The sequence below is a fragment of the Trichomonas vaginalis genome, chromosome V (assembly GCF_026262505.1).
Source record: "Trichomonas vaginalis G3 chromosome V, whole genome shotgun sequence".
Taxonomy (NCBI): Eukaryota; Parabasalia; order Trichomonadida; family Trichomonadidae; genus Trichomonas; species Trichomonas vaginalis.
In genome coordinates, this window is record NC_067207.1 from 15,623,447 (window position 1) to 15,642,445 (window position 18,999).

At 35.6% G+C, this 18,999-nt stretch overlaps 5 protein-coding genes and 1 pseudogene across 6 annotated transcripts, besides 5 other annotated features; 4 read left to right on the top strand and 2 right to left on the bottom strand.

Moving 5' to 3' along the window:
- Positions 1–3,294: part of a mobile genetic element that runs on past the window's edge.
- TVAGG3_0342660 lies at positions 672–2,667 on the bottom strand (annotated as a pseudogene). The gene has a single exon. A coding segment is annotated over exon 1 (1,996 nt).
- Positions 3,202–3,294: a terminal%2Cinverted (terminal inverted repeat of Maverick-3 transposon ID:TVAGG3_0342450).
- Positions 3,295–4,269: 975 nt separating this feature from the next.
- Positions 4,270–4,307: a mobile genetic element.
- Positions 4,270–4,307: a terminal%2Cinverted (terminal inverted repeat of Banshee-A3 transposon ID:TVAGG3_0342670).
- A 1,930-nt stretch (positions 4,308–6,237) lies between these two features.
- On the top strand, positions 6,238–9,879 carry TVAGG3_0342680 (sulfite reductase (ferredoxin) protein; the record flags this gene model as incomplete). Its single annotated transcript, XM_001313670.1, has 1 exon — positions 6,238–9,879. One exon carries the CDS (start codon positions 6,238–6,240, stop codon positions 9,877–9,879), a length of 3,642 nt encoding a protein of 1,213 aa, XP_001313671.1.
- Positions 9,880–9,903: 24 nt separating this feature from the next.
- Positions 9,904–10,561: a mobile genetic element.
- A 52-nt stretch (positions 10,562–10,613) lies between these two features.
- On the top strand, positions 10,614–12,003 carry TVAGG3_0342700 (spindle assembly checkpoint; the record flags this gene model as incomplete). The annotated part of the gene is made up of 1 exon (XM_001294376.2): positions 10,614–11,585. The coding sequence occupies one exon, from the start codon at positions 10,614–10,616 to the stop codon at positions 11,583–11,585; it is 972 nt and encodes a 323-aa protein (XP_001294377.1).
- A 1,733-nt stretch (positions 12,004–13,736) lies between these two features.
- TVAGG3_0342710 (Ankyrin repeat family) lies at positions 13,737–14,678 on the bottom strand (the record flags this gene model as incomplete). Its single annotated transcript, XM_001313669.2, has 1 exon — positions 13,815–14,294. One exon carries the CDS (start codon positions 14,292–14,294, stop codon positions 13,815–13,817), a length of 480 nt encoding a protein of 159 aa, XP_001313670.1.
- Positions 14,679–15,137: 459 nt separating this feature from the next.
- TVAGG3_0342720 (glycine-rich protein family) lies at positions 15,138–16,144 on the top strand (the record flags this gene model as incomplete). The annotated part of the gene is made up of 1 exon (XM_001313668.1): positions 15,460–16,029. The coding sequence occupies one exon, from the start codon at positions 15,460–15,462 to the stop codon at positions 16,027–16,029; it is 570 nt and encodes a 189-aa protein (XP_001313669.1).
- A 1,560-nt stretch (positions 16,145–17,704) lies between these two features.
- On the top strand, positions 17,705–18,517 carry TVAGG3_0342730 (3-oxo-5-alpha-steroid 4-dehydrogenase protein; the record flags this gene model as incomplete). Its single annotated transcript, XM_001313667.1, has 1 exon — positions 17,705–18,517. The coding sequence occupies one exon, from the start codon at positions 17,705–17,707 to the stop codon at positions 18,515–18,517; it is 813 nt and encodes a 270-aa protein (XP_001313668.1).
- Between the last annotated feature and the right edge of the window lie 482 nt (positions 18,518–18,999).

The following is an 18,999-nucleotide window of genomic DNA, read 5'->3' on the forward strand; positions in this document are numbered from 1 at the left end:
AAGTAAGTTTTTATGACATTTTGTAAACTTTCGTTTGCAAGGTCATGTACAATAGGTTCTCTTCCTTCGGCTGTCCATAACTTTCTTTCTAAACTCTTCACCAAATATACCATCTCTATGGTTCTGTGTAGTTCTTTGAGATAAATGTTCTAGAACGTCAGGTGTTATATTTTCCATCAGCCATGTTCATTTCATACTGGTCCAAAATATCTGCATGTTTCATATCTTTCAATGGCATTAAAGCCGCGCTTTAAAATACCAGCTATATCTCGTTCACCATTCAATTCATTGCGTCTCACAACTTTTTGGAATTGTGGTTGTAAGTTTATGAACCACCTATCCGGGTTAGCTTTATGACCCCATCTCATTGTAGTTCCATCGTCTGCAGAAACAAAGTAGGTTTGTTTCCATCTTGGTTAGGTTCTGAATGAACTTTAAACAATGTTTCATTTCTATATGTTTTCTTGAAATTTAACCTTTTATTTTCACCGAGTTCATCCAAAGATTGAACGTTAAATGCTCGTAAGTAAAAAGGGTTGTTGTATTTGTGTACATTTTTTTTCAGTTCTTCCATTCTATGCTGGATATTTTCATCTGATGTTGGAGTCTTTTGTATGTCGGCAAACATTTTTCGATATTCTTCTACTATGTCAGCCGAATTTTTTTTAGACTCTTGGAAATATTCCATATTCTCCGCATACTCTTGTTGAGGGTCAAGATTTTTCGGCTGTTCCAAATCTTCATCTAGTTCTGTGAAGTTAGTTTCCAAAGGAAGGACTTGTTCGTTTCCTTCAGGCTCTTCTAGCTGTTGTTGCTGAACTATTTCTTCCATGTCTGGTTGTATCTGAACTTCTTCCTGTGGAGTTTCTTGTACCTCATCTGCTGGCATTTCATATATTCCGAGACCGTTTTCAACAATTTCCCTATCTACGTCATCCGCATTCATAAGCTTTTGTTCTTTCGTTCCGTCTCTATTTTTTACGCGTTTCATGACGAAAGTTGAATTGTCATTTAGCTCTGACATCAAATATCTCGGAGTAAATTCATCCATGTCATTTGGATGATATGCTATTAAATCATATCCCTTAGCGAGCTTGTATTTTCCAGGTTTGAGATTATATCCGTTTTGGTGCTGAGCCATAAAGCTAAATAGGTTCGGGTCAGTATTTCCATCCTTGAACTTTCCAATAGCTTCTTTATATCTGTCACTAAAGTCAACAGTATCTGGGAAACCACACTCTTCTTTAAGCATTTTTAAGAATTCTTGGTTTCCTTGTTCTCTACTTCTTTTATGTCCTTGCTCTGTTTGTGGTTGTTGTTGTGCAGGGTTTTGAACTGTTGGTTGCTGTGCTGGTTGTTGTGTTGGTTGTTGTGCTGGTTGTGGAGGTGGTTGTTGTGCTGGTTGTTGTGCATGCCTGTGTCTGTGTCCATGTGACGATGTAAATGTTTTAGGTAGTCCTGGTGCAGGTGCTTCTCTTGGAGGGTTTGGTGGTATATAAGTTCCACCAGCTGGCACATATGTTCCATCTGCAGCGTAATGTCCTACCTGACTTTTCGTTTTAAGAAAGCATTTACTAGGTCTGTTTTGGTCTGTTGTAACTCTTTTTCTTGACTTTCCACAACAGTTGCTCTAACGGAGTCATAGGCACTTTGAACTGCCTGTCTCGTTGCTGCATCTGTTATTTTCGTCATATTTTGTGCTACTTCTCTTAACTCGTTGTCGAAACCTTCAGACTTCAGTTTCTTTCCAGATGAGAAGTCGTTCACTTGTTTCACCTTACTATGAAGAGCTTCGAAGGCGTTCTTAAAGTCAGCATTCATTAAAGCTTCATTTGAACTGTCTTCATCCGCTTGTATTTTTGTCCTTATTGACCCTATAAGTTGGGCTGCTTTGGCGTTGGCTTGGGCATCTAACCAGTCATTATTAGCTTTTATATATTCTGCGCTTTTCATTGCCTTTTGCATAGCCGCGTCGTTATTTTTACTTTCTTGTGCTAAGTTTTCATACTGTACGGTTTGGTTTTGCAACTGTAAAAGTTTTTCTGCCTTTACATTTGCTTCAACTTCTTTTTTATACTCATCGCTATCCATATATGTCTTCATGGCTTTTTGTTTTATTTCTTCATCTTTCAGTACTTTATATTGAGTAGTATGGTTTTTCAAATTTATAACATCTTGTTCCATTTTTGCTACTTCTGCTGCTTTTTCTGACACTTTTTTCGCATATTCCTCTGTACTTAGTTCTTTCAGTTGTTCTTCTTTCTTCTTTTTCTCTACGTTTAACTCATTGAGTTTCTTTGTGTGTCTGTCATATTCTAGTTTCTTTTCGTTTTCACTTATTTGTTTCTGTATGTCTATGTTTGACTTTTTGACATCTGCTATTTGATTTTTGAGTGAACTCAAATTCATTTGACTTTGAGGGTTATAGGCTGTTCCGTCTGCAGCTCCACCATAGCCTGCCATTTTCGCTAAAAGTGCCGCTCTTAAACCTCCACTCTGTGCACCAAAAACTCGGTTTAAAAGCATAGGATTGCTTGACATTTGTTGCAACATAGTGGGGTCATTCATCATTTGTTGTTGCAACTGTTGTTGTGGTGTCAGTTTTACTATTGGATGTTTCAATGCTCTCTTCCTCTTACGTATATTCTTACGTAGCTTACGTGGCATTTTAAGTGAAGTAAAAAACGGTTTTTGACAGATGTTTATATGACACTTATTGTTCAGCACAAAAAACTACTCGGTCAAAGTGTTGTCAGTTTTGTAAAATAACCGTCCTATCTCCGTGCCTATGACGAAGAAATCATGAAAATTCAAGAGGGTAGAAAAGAGGTTAGAAAAGAGGTTATATCTAACCTTCTACCCTAAACATTATTTTTGTCTGATTTACACTCATTGTCTATGTTTTGTTGAGACTTCTTCATCTAATTTCTCATGAACTTTCTTGTCTATGTTTTGTAAAGACTTTGTAAAGTTCTTCATCGTAAAGACTTTGTAAAGACTTTCTTGTCTATGTTTTGTAAAGACTTCTTCGTAAAGACTTTGTAAAGACTTTGTAAAGACTTCTTTGTAAATGTTTTGTCAAGACTTCTTCGTAAAGACTTTGTTGAGACTTCTTCGTAAAGACTTTGTTGAGACTTCATTTATACTAAACATCTTCGGGGGCTAGAAGGCACGAAGTGCCTGGAAGCCATCCCCCAAGAAAAAAAAAACTTCATTATACTCATTCATCCTCAGGGCTAGAAGGCACGAAGTGCCTGGAAGCCCCACTACCTTTTTTTTTTTTTTTTTTTTTTTAAATTCAATGATCTTAAAAGCGAAGGATAAACCTCAAAATTTACGAATATAATGAGTGGGAATATAATGCTTATCTATCATAAAACCATATGAAATATTAATTTTTGCTTTACGCCTAATTTTTGACGACAATTAGCAAAAAATGTTAAATGTTAACACTCAGTCCATTTGAATATGAAAAATAAAATTGACTTTGATTAAATGTTTTTATTTATCATGCAATTCTTCTTGCGACCAAAGATTTGAATAAAAGTTCAAAAAATAAGATAGCTTAAAAAATAATATACGGTAGTGTTTACTAATAGATGAATAGTATATAAATTCTATTAAAATGGATTTGATCCAAAAAAATATAAAACCAAAAATAATTGTTATAATTTAAATGAAGAAGTAATTAAAAACGATTTTATTTATGATCAAATTTTATATATTTTTTTGGATCAAATCCATTTTAATAGAATTTATATACTATTCATCTATTAGTAAACACTACCGTATATTATTTTTTAAGCTATCTTATTTTTTGAACTTTTATTCAAATCTTTGGTCGCAAGAAGAATTGCATGATAAATAAAAACATTTAATCAAAGTCAATTTTATTTTTCATATTCAAATGGACTGAGTGTTAACATTTAACATTTTTTGCTAATTGTCGTCAAAAATTAGGCGTAAAGCAAAAATTAATATTTCATATGGTTTTATGATAGATAAGCATTATATTCCCACTCATTATATTCGTAAATTTTGAGGTTTATCCTTCGCTTTTAAGATCATTGAATTTGATTTTTATATAAAATAGTTATATATTAGAAAATAATATGAGTTTATGTGATATTATTTTTCAGAAGATTTTGTGTTCTTCTTCAAAATTTTATTTTTTTATTAAAAAGAATCTTTACAAAATATACATTTACTTTAATTAATATTTAAAAACGTGCTCTATCAAAAGTTCCAAAAATTCAATATTTTAGCTTTTCTGAGGTGTCACTTTTGATGAATTTCTGTTTACAACAGAATCATGTTGTTATTAGATGTACATATTAGATTTACTATTTCCAAAAAAATGCTCAAATTTGAATAGTTTTTAGAAAATTTGGAATTACACTCCTTACATTATATATAATTAAATGTTTAAATTTTATTTATTTTTCCCTTTTAATTTTATAACGTGCTCTATCAAAACTAACCTCTCAATTGAAGGCCACAAAATCTAAGTAGTGAGGGTACACAAATTTTGTATGGAGTACGGTTCAATTTTTGAGAGCCTCACTATTTCGATTTTGTGACTACCTTATCAAATTTACGGTATTTAAAAATATCGACATTTTGGATTTCATTTTATATAGTTCGATAGTACTTCATAAATACAAACTAAAGACATAAGAAAAATTGTTAATAAGGCATCAAAGTTTCAGAACCGATTTTGTGGTCAGTTGATCGAAGATGGATAACTTGATATTCTATTTCAACAGTATGTAAATAAGCGCAATATAAAAAGGCCATTTGAAATTAAAGAGGCTATTGTATCAATATGATAATCGGAAGTCCGAAATAGAAATTGTTTGCAAAGAAAATCATGCATAGATGTAAAAGTCATTGATGCTAACACTCTTGGCCGGATTCATTAAAGAAAATAATAATGCAAAAAATTTGTTTTCTATTTGTTCAATTTTAGTACGAAGAAGATATAGTAAAGAACATTTAATATGATGAAACTACAGTACAATTGAGTATAATGACCTAATATTATGTCATTAATAAAATTTACGCATAAAAATAAATGATACCATGGAATCTATAATCTGTTAAGTCTAGTACTTTCTGATATTAACGAATAAAAGAAGTGCAAGATTAGAGAGTGCTTTTACTCGACGAATAAACTTTCTATAAAATGTCACATTTCTAACAGTTTTTCTCCAATTCAATTTTGAAAGTAGCTTTATACAATATCGTTTTGGATAAATCACTCGCAACAGTTGTCCAAGCCTATTATTCAAATCTTGTTTTTAACGGAATTTTTTGATTTAAATATTTCTGACAAAAATCTGCTATCTTTTCAAATTTTTATATTTTGAAATAGATATCAAGGTTAGTAAGTATTTTTACATACAAACACGTCTAAAGTATTTTTAATTAATTAAAATGAAAATTTAAAAAACCGAGTTTTAATCTGTTTGATTTATTCGTTGTATTTTGGGAATCAATCGGCGTCATAACCAGGATTAATATACCATATAATTCATCTATAAAATCGGAATCAGTTCATACCCTCACAATGCATTGACCAACTTGAGCAAAAAACTATTGGCTATTAGAGTTGTTAATCTATGGGATAACTAAAAAATTAAACAAATATGTCCAAGTAAACCAACCATCCAAGAAATATCGAGGATCAAATAATTTCAAAATTCATATAAGTCCCTTCCGATTAGCTGTGTAGCTTTCTTTTAACGAACTAAGCAATCCTTTAGATTAGGAACCGGCCAACTTTAGTACTAAAATTGATTAGTGATGAGACGATAAATTTCAATGAAAACCATTTCAAATCATTCAATTCCTTAACAAAAATGAATTAGATCAAAGTTTTTTCTAATGGCTATTACCAGTCTTTCTTAATATTGTTTCTCTTTGAAAAAGTGCGTAAAACTTTAATATAACTCAGAAATTATAAAAAATCTTTATTTTTATGTGTATACCATTTAGATCTTTATCTCTAAGTAGAGAATTTATTTGAAACATTGACTTCATTTTAAGAGAAAAATTCCATCAACTCTTTATCATATCAGGACCTTATTTTCAATAATAAAATCGAAAAAGAAAAACGATACGCTCACAAATACTTGTAAAGTTGACGATTATTTATAAGAAAAATTCATCGTTTTCTTCAAAATTGAATTGGAAACGCTGATCGGGATTCATTTCATATCACATTCTTGATAGTATATGACTCTTAATCAGACAACAAGATTTGCATCCAAGCTCGTCCCTATGGACGGAAATGCTGCTGCAGCACATGTTGCATACAACATGTCTGAAGCTTCCTTCCTTTATCCAATTACCCCATCTACACCAATGGGTGACCAATACGACAAATGGTCATGCGCTGGTAAAAAGAACATTTGGGACAGAGTTCCAATTGTTCGCGTTCTTCAATCAGAAGCTGGCGCTGCTGGCGCATTACACGGCGCAGCTTCCGTTGGTACATTCACATGCACATTTACAGCTTCTCAGGGCCTTCTTTTAATGATTCCAAACATGCTCAAGACAGCTGGTGAACTTTGGCCAACAGTTTTCCACGTTGCAGCTCGTGCTGTTTCAACACAAGCTCTCTCCATCCAAGGCGATCACGCAGATGTTATGTGTGTTAAGAACACAGGCTTCGCTATGCTCTGCTCATCAACAATCCAAGAAGTCATGGACCTTGCCGCCGTTTCTCATATGTCCACAGTTGACTCCGAAATCCCATTCGTTCACTTCTTCGAAGGCTTCAAACTCTCTCACCAGATCGACTCCATCGAGCCAATCACAAAGGAGCAGATGAAACAGTTAATGCCATTCGATAAATTAAACGAAATCCGCAGACGCGCTCTTAACCCACAGCATCCAATTATTCTCGGCCACTCACAAGGCCCAGACGCCTACTTCCAGACAGTCGAACTCGCAAACCCATACTACGATGCTATTCCAAAGATTGTTCAGAACAACTTCAACAAGCTCGCTAAGCTCACAGGCCGCCAGTACAAGCTCTTCGACTACTACGGCCATCCAGAAGCTACAGACGTCATCGTTTGCATGGGTGCTGCTGCTCCAGTCATCAAGGAGACAATCGACTTCATGGCCGGTGACAAGGTTGGTCTTGTTATCCCACACCTCTTCCGCCCATGGTCAATGGAAGATTTCATCCGCGCACTTCCACCAACAGTCAAGAGAATCTCCGTTCTTGATCGTTCCAAGGATCCAGCAGCTGAGGCAGAGCCACTCTTCCTCGACGTTGCTTTCACATGCAAGCAGCTTAACCACCCAGCCAAGGTCACTGGTGGCCGCTACGGTCTTGCATCACGTGAATTCACACCACTCCACGCCAAGGCTGTCTTCGACAACATGAGAAAGGAGAAGCCAATCGAGCGCTTCACAGTCGGCATAACAGATGATGTCACACACCTTTCATTGACACCAGGCAAGCTCCCAGGCTTCGGACCAGCCAAGCGCTCCATCCAGGCCATCTTCTGGGGCCTCGGTGGTGATGGCACAATCGGCGCCAACAAGGCCGCTATCAAGGCAGCCATTGACGTCATGGGAATGCACGCACAGGGCAACTTCTCATACTCCGCAGATAAGTCAAACTCACTCACACGTTCATACCTCAGATTCGACTCCAAGCCAATTACAGCCCAATATACAATCCTCGAAGCACAGTTCGTCGGCTGCACATTACCAGCCTACGTTACAAAGTACCCAATGGCCGACAAGCTCGCTCCAAACGGCTCATTCTTCTTGAACTGCCCATGGGACACAGTCGAACTCCTCGAGAAGAACCTTCCAGCCAAGTTCCGCCGCCAGCTCGCAAAGAAGAACGCCAGACTCTTCGTCTGCGATGCTACAGCTGTCGCTGAGAAGTGCGGCATGCACGGCAAGATCTCCACAATTGTCCAGGCCTGCTTCTACCAGCTCTCCGGCCTTCTTGGCGAGGACTGGCTCAAGGTCACAGACAAGTGGATCGAGAAGGAGTTCTCCAGACTCGGCGAGAAAGTTGTCAACAACAACAAGTTGTCTGCAAGAGAAGGTGTCAAGGCTCTCAAGGAGATCAAAATCCCAGCATCATGGGCCGAAGCAGTTGATGCTCCAGGCGCATTCAAGGACCATAACTTCATCTCATTCCTTGAAGAGAAGACACACGAGAAGCCAAAGGTTGTCTCCGATGTCATCGAGCCATGCGTTGCCACAGCCGGCGCTGGCCTTCCAGTTTCTGCATTCCAGCCATGCCTTGGTGGTGTTTCTCCACTCGGCACATGCTCATGGCTCAAGAAGGGTCTCAGCCCAAGAATGCCATTGTGGGACGAGAAGAAGTGCATCCAGTGCAACATGTGCGGTGCTACATGCCCACACTCTGTCATCCGCCCATACTTACTCGACCAGCAAGAGGTCAAGAACATCCCGAAGGAGTTGAAGGACCTCTCATTACTCGACGCAAAGGGTGCTGATGTCAAGGGATTCAAGTACAGGATCGAAGTTTCTCCATACGACTGCGTTGGCTGCGAGTTGTGCGTCAACCACTGCCCAGCTGGAGCTCTCTCCATGACAGAGATCCGCTCTGAGAAGGGCATGAAGCGCGCTACACACCACAACGACATGTTCATCTGGCTCAACGACAAGTGCAAGAACCACGGCGATGTCATCAAGAACAAGTTCAACATCCGTGGCTCACAGTTCCAGAAGCCAATGATCGAGTTCCCAGGCTCATGCGAGGGCTGCTCCGAGACAATGATCACAAAGATCATCACACAGCTCTTCGGCAAGAGAATGGTCATCGCCAACACATCCGGCTGCTCATCAGTTTGGGGCGGTGCCTTCCCACGTATTCCATTCATCACAGACGAGAACGGCCGCGGTCCAGCTTGGGCACGTTCTCTCTTCGAAGATAACGCTGAATTCGGCTACGGCCAGGCTGTCGGCATGGAGTTACGCCGTTGCCACCTCAAGGACGATGTCGACGACTTCCTCAAGGACCAGAAGAAGTGCGCTAAGGTCTCTAAGGAACTTGTCGACCTCCTCAAGAAGTGGAGCGATAAGTGGCTCGATGGTGATAAGTCCCTCAGATTAGAACAGCCAATCCTCAAGGCAATCAAGGAGAACATGAACGACGACCTCAAGAGAATCGTCGAGAACAACGATCTCTGGGTCAAGCCATCCAACTGGATCCTCGGTGGTGATGGCTGGGCATACGATATCGGCTTCGGCGGCTTAGACCACATCATGGCTTCCGGCAAGAACTTCAACGTCCTTGTCTTCGATAACGAAGTCTACTCCAACACAGGCGGCCAGCAGTCCAAGGCCACAAACATCGGCGCTGTTGCACAGTTCGCAGCAAACGGCAAGGACACACCAAAGAAGGACCTCGCCTGGATGATGATGAACTACGGCAACTGCTACGTCGCACAGTGCGCATTCGGCAACCAGAAGGAGATGAACCACTTCATCAAGTGCCTCAAGGAAGCCGAAGATTTCAACGGACCATCCCTCATCGTCTGCTACTGCAACTGCATCTTGCACCACATCCGCGGCGCTCTCGGTGCTGGCGGTAAGGGAGGCATCACTGCTCAGCGCCTCGCCGTCGACTCCGGCTACTGGCCACTCTTCTCTTACGATCCACGTAGAGAGAAGGAAGGAAAGAACCCAATCGAGATGTTCTCAAGAACACCAGATGAGAAGAAGCTTGACGAATTCCTCGATATGCAGGTCAGATACAACCAGCTTAAGAGACAGCACCCAGAGGAGTTCACAAAGATGAGATCTGAACTCCATAAGCAAGTAGTCCGTAGATACCAGAAGTATGTCAACCTTGCACGTGTTTTTGAAACAAAGTGAAAGTAGGTTTTGAGTTTATTTTAAGGGTGCACCCGTATGTACGTTTATTTGAGAGGAGGAGGATTATATTTTTGAAAGGGTGAAACATTATGAATATGTTAATTATATAATAATATGTATTATTATAAAAAAGAAAAAATAAAGCACGTTAAAATTTTTCTTTCTTGATTTTTTACAAAATCTACTTAGAATTATGCAAAATATGACTAAATAATTATAAATTTCAAGTTAAATTTTAATTTTGATAAATAATTTAAATTTCAAAATATCAAGTTCAGTTCGACTATGTATGTAGTAATTCCTCAATAAAGTGCCAAAACCCTATTAAAATATATGAACATTTTCAACATTTTAATGTTTTTATTTAAAAATTTGATGGAATATGAGCTTCAAACAATTATTATGTAAATAAAAATAATTAAATATATGTATTTATTCGTATTACAACCGTAGTAAGTCGATTCTTCCTTTCTTCTACTGAGGTTTGAATTTGATTTCGAATTGTAAAGAGATTCAAAGGGAAAATACTAGCGGATAAAAACTACCTCCATGAAAGAGTCATAATGGAGTCAAGTTGTATTTTTTGATATTTTTTGCTTTTCGAGCCTAAATAGGTAGCCAAGATAATGCCTAAAAATAAGGTTCTAAATTCTGAAGTTTACATGATCCTCTCGTGTGCACCCTTAAAAAGTAAAGCTTTTCTTTAAAAAATTTATTATTTTTTTCATTTTATAATGTTTCAGGAAATTAATATTCCATCTGATGATGGAATTTCTTCCCTCCATTTTCTGCCTGAAACTGGTGAACAACTTTGCGTAACAGCATGGAGTGGAAATTTAACTATATATTCGTTAGAAAACTTAGAAAAAATTTTCGAAACAAAATTTCCTTCACCATTGCTCTGTTCTACATGGTCCGATGATCAGAATGTAGTCTGTGGAGCAGCAGATGGCAAACTTTACACAAAAAACGGCCAAATTCTACAAAAACATACTCAAGGAGTTTGTTCTGTTGGATTTATTAAGGCAGTAGACGTCTTCTTTTCTGCTTCTTGGGATGGTTACGTACATTTCTGGTTCCCAGGTGATGAAGAACCATTACATTCTCATAATGTTGGTCAAAAAATAGTCGCAGCTTGCTCAAACAGCAATCACGTAGTAATTTGTACAGCAAAGAATACAGTCGTAATACTAGATCTTACAAAACCAGAAGCAATTACAGTCGAACAAAGAATATCTTCTTTACAAATGCAAATACGAGCAATCTGTCCATCATATCCCGAAGAATATGGTTGGGCAGTATCATCAATAGACGGGCGCGTAGCAATAGAGTACTTCGGAGACCTAAAAAGCCAAGCACAAAGATTTGCTTTTCATTCTCACAGAAAGGAAGAAGAAGAGAAGACAATTGTTTACCCAATCAACGCTTTATGCTTCCATCCTAAGGAAGGAACCCTTGTTTCAGGCTGCAGTGGCGGAATGGTGAATTTCTGGGATTTGAAAAACAAAAACAAGCTACAACCAATTCCTTTCCAATTCGAAACATCTGTTTCTGCATTAGAATTCTCTCCGGATGGAAATTTCCTTGCAATTGCTTCTTCTTACATGTTTGACAAGGGAAACATCGAACATCCATCAGATAGACTCATAATATACAAAGTGACAGATGAAAACATCAAATCAGTCAAACAAGATGAAAATAATTGACAAAATACAGAAATTTCAAAAAATTTTATTTAATTGATTCTTCAAATCATCATTTTCCATCATTGCCATTAATATCCTACTCTTGATGAATCGAATATTTGCTTGCAACAAGTTTTTAGAATAGATTTTTAATTCTTCCAAAATATTTCTTTCACAGAAGGGAATTCTCTTACACATTGACATTCTTAGTATAATTACTGTTAATTTTACTGTTAAAATGAATAAACAATTAATATTGACTTTAATTTTTTTTCACAGTTTTCTTTTTGGAACTTTTAATTGGAGTTTTGTTGCATGCTAAGTTCGGTCAACGATAGAAATTGAGTGGAAATTAATCGTCGAGGAAGTACGATTATGTAAAGTAAAAAAATGTTGTGGGATTTTTAATATTATATATTATTTTATAATAAAATTTTTTTGAGTCATTTTAAGAAGCACATATAATTTTTTGAATTTAAAAATTAAAGTAGTGTCAAACGAATTTATCACTTAATTTAATACTCAGATTTCTTAAAATTAATGAAAAAAAGGTTTTCTGAGAACTTTTGAGAATGGTTTTCAAATTCCATTATTGAAAATATATAGGTATTGTATGAAATTCAAACTCTATATTTATTAAAATTCTAAATTTTTAATAAAATAACTTTTCAGAGGAATATGATTTTGAATGGTTGATTAATAAGTATAAAAATGTCTACGATTTTAAGGAGGGAATTGTTCCTTATGAGGTATACATCATAACTATATACCTCATAAGGAACAATTCCCTCTTGATAGCTGGGAAACTTTCTCTGAATAACTTATCATTTGGAGAAAGTTTCCCAGCTATCTATTAGAAACTAAAGGCTGTGAGGCACTAATATATAATCAGTGCCTCATAGCCTTTAGTTTGTTATTAAAAACGAGAAAACTTGTTCGAAATGATAAACAATTTCGAACAAGTTTTCTCATTTTAAGGAGGGAATTGTTCCTTATGAGGTATACATCATAACTATATACCTCATAAGGAACAATTCCCTCTTGATATCCTGGATATTTTTGAATATATTTTTTTAATTAAAGTTCTCAAAAGTATTATCAAAAGTGATTTTTAAAAATATCTCCAATTAATTAACTAATTAAAAGTATTATATTTTTAAAATTAAATAGTTTTTCAATTTTTTTGAAGGAATTGAGATACTTCCCACGACAATAAAATTGAGAGGTTTACATTATGACTGATCTTAGCATGCAACAGTTTTTCTTTTCAGTAATGTACCCATAGTATGTACGTAGCATTTAATTAGCTGGCAGATTTTGAAAGGTTTAATTCCCGGCCCAAATTAAAAATTACCTTTGCAATGTATAAGTAATAATTTCACGATCATGAGTTTCTTACATTTTTGATAGTTTTATTTTCATAACATTACATTATATATTTTCCAGAGTTGAACACATCAATAGCCAAACGACCTTCTAGAAAATTCACTGCAGAAGATGACGTTCTCATCCTATCATTGTTTCACAGGTATGAAAACAATCCACAGTTTGCTTTAGAGAAGCTACAGTTGATCTTTAAAGATAAACACAGTAGAAAAGCTATTCAAGAGAGATTTAGATCATTTTTGGGTAGGAATCCAGAACCATTCACAGAAGAGGAAGACAAGTACATACTTCATGCTCATCAAAAGATGCATAATAAATAGTCAGAAATTGCTAAATCACTTTCTACAAATAGATCAGGATAGCAAGTCAAAATCAGATATTCCCAATTACTAAAGAAGAAACAAGTTAATATCCAACCTGAACCACCTGAACCTTCAAAAACGGAAACAATTCATTTTGATTTGGGTGGAATTGATCAACACGAAACATGTACCTTCCTAATTCCTTCTGATTCAGGTGGAACTAGTGTAGTTGCAGAGTTTCAAATACCAGGAACATTCGAACAAAATATATTCTCCGAAATATAGATACAATTAGGTTTTAATAGGACTAACATTATTACTTTTACATTTGTTATAGTATTTAATAATATCTTAGCATTAACATTTGGTTTTGTTTGTAAAAAATTCGGTATTATTTCTAATTTATGCTGTTTAATCAACGAACACACCATTTTCCCATAAAAAGATAAATACACACTTGCAGCAAAGATAATTGATTAATTATATCAAATTTTTGTAAGCTTAGTTGTAATTATATAATTTTCATAGAATAGTTTATTTATTATACAAAATATAATGCACGTTACTTAATTTCTATGGACTCTACCATTTCATCCCAATCTTCCCAATTTGCAAAGAATGCTCTTGTCTGGTTAATCATAGGAACAGGAGCTGTATCAGAAGCAGTTTGTCCTCCATTGTTTCTGATGGAATCATCTGCACCATTAGATAATAAAATCTTTGCAACATTAAAATGGGAATTTGCAATGGCATAATGAAGTGGCGTTGAGCCAGTATTATCTTGAGCATTAACATTAGCTCCGAAGCTAATCAAAGCATTTGCAAAATTAAAGGCATTTAATTTTGCAGCAATATGCAAAGGCGTTGTGCCATCTTTTGCTGCACAGTCTATATCAGCACCAGATAATAACAGCGGATCTATCACAGATGACAAAGATGCTGATGCAGCATAGTGAATTGCATTATAGCCATTTTCAGTTTTAGCATCTGCATCAACTCCTGAAGCTAAAAGAGCTAAAATAACATCAGCACTTCCATTCATCGCAGCTAAGTGAAGAGGCGTTTGAAAATAAAATTATAAAAGATATCATCATTTGCAATACTTGCATCTGCCCCATTTTTAAGAAGAACGTCAACAGCTGATCTATGCTTATTCGCAGCAGCACAATGAAGTGGAGTCCAGTTCTAAATTAAAAAAGAACGTCTAATGTTCTACAATTTATATCAATCTTACCTAAAAAGAATGTTATGCAAGTTAGACTACCATATGCGGCTGCCAGATGCAGTAAAGTGAGATTTTTTCTCCATTTACCGCAAATAGGGAAGTCTGCAACTATTGGCGGTTCGCCTTTAATAGCCTTCTTGACTTCATCAAGATTGCTGGATATAACAAATTTGATAATTTGATCGATTGAAGGATCCTTGCTCATTTTCAAAATATATTGAGGGGGAATAACTTTTCCTCTCATTTTTTTTGATATTATAAAATCCTATTCCTATTATTTTGAAGATCAAAAGAATCAAAATTTCCAAGCTGACTTTTTCAATAATTGAGGGAAAAAATCACGCGAAAACTTGTAATTTCGGACATTTTCTAAGATGATTCAATATAAATGATTATATTAATATCCTCATATCAAACTAATGAATCTTTACGAGAATTTCATGCAGAATGTGAATACACATTTAATGAATTTCTTCACATTTGTTTTTGACATTTTTTTCAAACTTGTTCCTCAGTGTTAATTTAGCACATGTGAGTAGCCATACCAATATCTGATATATTAGAGTGAATTAAACCATAATTGACATTAGCCTGTACTAAATATTATTCGCCGAGTTCCAGTGTTTATGATATATCTAAAAATGGTCATAATTCTGCGTGCTACATATTTTATGGAGTTAACAATGGAATTTATAAAACAAAATTTCGAAGAGGAAAATATCGAGTTGAGTTATGGGGAGCAAGTGCTGGGAATACAATCGGTGCCGCATATAACTATCCCGGCGGAAAAGGTGGATATACTCGCGGAGATATTGAGTTGAAAGATGATACATATTTTACTTTTTATGTTGGGACAAAAGGGGGCAATACTGTTGCAGGATCGCCAGATGTTGGAACTGCAGGATTTAACGGTGGCGCTCCTGGTGCATATGATAATTTTAATCACGACGGCCCTTCTGCTGGATCAGGTGGATCCACTGATATGAGATATCGAAAAACTGCCACATACAATCCCACAATTTATGATCTAGGCGGGCATGGTGGTGGAATTAAAGGAACCAAAGGTCAAATTCCATCCGGTTCGCCCCTTTCTTTGACTAGTGCTGCCACGCAAACATATGGCTACCAAGTTTTCCAAGGTGGAAAAGGAGAAGACGGTAAATCTACAGCTGGAAGCGGCGGTGGTGGGTACTATGGTGGGCGTGGTGGATCTGTTTATCTTGTGGATGCGGCTGAATATACTTCGGGTGGAAGCGGAGGTAGCTCTTTTATTAGCGGCCACCCAGGCTGCATTGCGATGAATTCTCAAGGAAGCTCATTAGGAACTAGCATCCATCCTTCTGGATTCTTCTTCGAAAATACTATAACAATCCAGGGAAATTCCGAAATCCCATCACCAACTTCAATCAACAGTGTTGAAGATGTCGGACATGTGGGAAATGGTTATGTACGAATTACTGTTCTTGGCTCTATTTGTTTTAGATCTTGCAATATTGCTGTTTTTAACATAAGACATTTTCTCCTCATCCTTGAATTTATGTTCATTTGTTAGTAAATTATTTCGATTTCAAATCACATTATTTGTCCATTTGAAATGTTTTATAGTCAACGCAATGAATCCTGTTTTTAAATTGTTTAATTCATTAATAATATATTCAAAAGATGAAAGGACTATGCTTGACATCTAAAAATGGAATTAATATCTTTAATTATCTAATATGATGGATCATTAACAATAAGAAAGAGCAATATCATGAAATGGTTATAGTTGAAACATATTGAAGAGGATGCCTTGATCAAGATTTAAAAAGATTTGCTATTCAAATCATAGACAATCTTTGCTAGTAATCGTATTTATCAGGGTATTCTGGTAGAAATTCAAACGCTATCGGAAAAGCCTATCAAAGGGTTAGAAAACCTATAATTCTATATTTCGTCAGATTTTTGAGAGTATTTTTGCGTTCACTTGACATTAATTTACGATATAAATTTCCACCATTTATCATGATTTCATTTGATTTAAGGGTTTCGTTTTGCTAAAATTGTCACTTTTATAGCATATTTGTTTTTGGATGTTTTGCGAAACCAAAAAAAAAACTATGATATACAATGTGTGTGTAAAGAAAATACTTTATTTACTAGTTAAAAAATCATTTGGTATTGATCAAGTTATTTTTTCTGGATAAAATATTATATGGATAATTGGATAGAAAATACAATTATATAATCTTGTACCTGGTTTAATTAAGCTAATTGTCATCAGAAACTTGTAATTTTTATGAATTTCAGATTTTCTTTTCATTACTGCATTTCTTAATAGGTCAAGTTCTTATTTACGTTATAAAGTATGATATTTACAAATATCAAGTTATCGTGTTTTTTGAGAAATTATGAGAAACAAACAAAAATGAAAAAGATAGGAATAGCAATGAATAGTGATGTGGGTATAGAAAATGTAAGAGATATGAATGCAAAGCAATCAGTATTTAGGATATTGACCATAGATTTCGAAAAAAAAATGCTGCATATTGAGCGAAAACTATGATTATATTATAAGGCTGTCATTTAAAGCATAATGAAACTATTCCCTTTTCATTTTAATCGAATAAGATAGTAAAGATTTTTGAATTAGCTAGAAACTGATGAGATGTTTTCACAAATCAGATTTTTAATCTCTATAATGCATAATTCACTCAATATCTCAATTTTGATATTGCGAGATATTTTTGCTATCGGTTTCGCAATTTTGACACAATAGCAAGAGGGTTCTATAAGCATTATTATCAACGTAGAATCTGAATATCATATCAGAAAATGTCGCAAATCTGACATTTACCCGACCAAATAGCAAAAATAATTGAATACTTTTCGCGAAAACTTTAAAAATCGATAAAAATATGAAATATAGATATTAAAGAGACTTTTTATATAATATTCATAAAGATTTTCCAAAAATATGATACCGCAAAATTAAAAAAGTGACGTCTTGAGTGGAGTCAAAGGTCGAAATTGCTAGCTAAATGTTTTTTTAGCGAAATTGCGTATTGTACGTTTTTTTCGCAAAACGAAACCCTTATTTGATTCTCACAATCTCAGAATTTTAGATTACGCTCATCAATTGATCTCACCCAAATTTTGAGAAGATGATCTAAAATTTCATCATAATGTAAACCTTTCAAATTTTGATATCGAAAAGCTGGTTCTAATTTTATATCATTTCTCATTTGATGATAGAAAACTACATCCTCGACTACTCAGGTCTAAAGGTATTCATGGCAACAATGTCCATTATTGGTGTCTTTGTCTTCATTGCCTTATACTTCATTAACGCCGGCTATGGCAAATTCGCCAGTAGATCATGGGGACCAGCTATTCCGAACAAGTTAGCATGGATCTTAATGGAATGCCCAGTATTCATCGTTCTCTGCATCCTTTGGTACTTCTCTGAAAGAAGATTCCAGTTGATTTATCTCACATTCTTTATTATCTTCCAGATCCACTACTTCCAGAGATCATTCATCTTCCCATTCCTTCTTAAAGGCAAATCATACATGCCAATCCTTATCATGCTCATGGGAGCTACATTCAACGTTTGCAACGGATATATCCAAGGCTGCTGGCTATTCTACACTGCACCAGAAGGATACTATACAAATGAATGGTTCTGCACACCACAGTTCATCATTGGAACCATCATTTTCTTCACAGGAATGTTTATTAACATTCACTCAGACCATGTCATCAGAAACTTACGCAAACCAGGTGATACAAAGCACTGCCTTCCAAACAAGGGTATGTACAGATTTGTAACATCCGCAAACTATCTCGGTGAAATTATCGAATGGTTTGGATATTTCATATTGACATTATCACCAGCCGCTCTCGTATTTGTTTGGTTCACATTTGCTAATCTTGTCCCACGTGCTCACAAGATTTATGACCGTTATCTCAAGGAATTCGGAAAACCAGTCCTTGAAAAGAAGCGTATCTTCCCATTCAGGTCAGGTATGAGGGGCTTCCAGGGGCTGCGCCCCTTCTAGCCCTGAAGATGTTTAGTATAACTTTGTCCGGACAAGTAAGGGTCTATCGTCGCTACAGGAAAAGTTACAGGCGTTCCAAGGAAGTATACTTTGAGAAGCCTTCTTCTGGGTCGAAAACATTATATAATGTGTCGCTTTTCACAAATTATATATGTTTTCATGTTTTGTCACTTTTCTGTCACTTTTCAGGAAAAAACATTTTTATTATTATATATAAATGAATTTTACAAAACCACCGTTACCCTTCTTTGGAAATAAGAGTAGATGTAAAGATATTCTATTGAGAGAACTTAAGAAACTACCGAATGGTCTAACATTTGTAGATTTGTTCGGTGGAAGTTTCTATATATCTCATTTGTGCCATACTGTATTTCCTGACTCAAAGATTATATGCAATGACTTCGACAACTATACGAACCGTCTCAAACATATACCAGACACAAACAAAATATTGAAAGAGTTAAAAGAAAAGATACCTATAG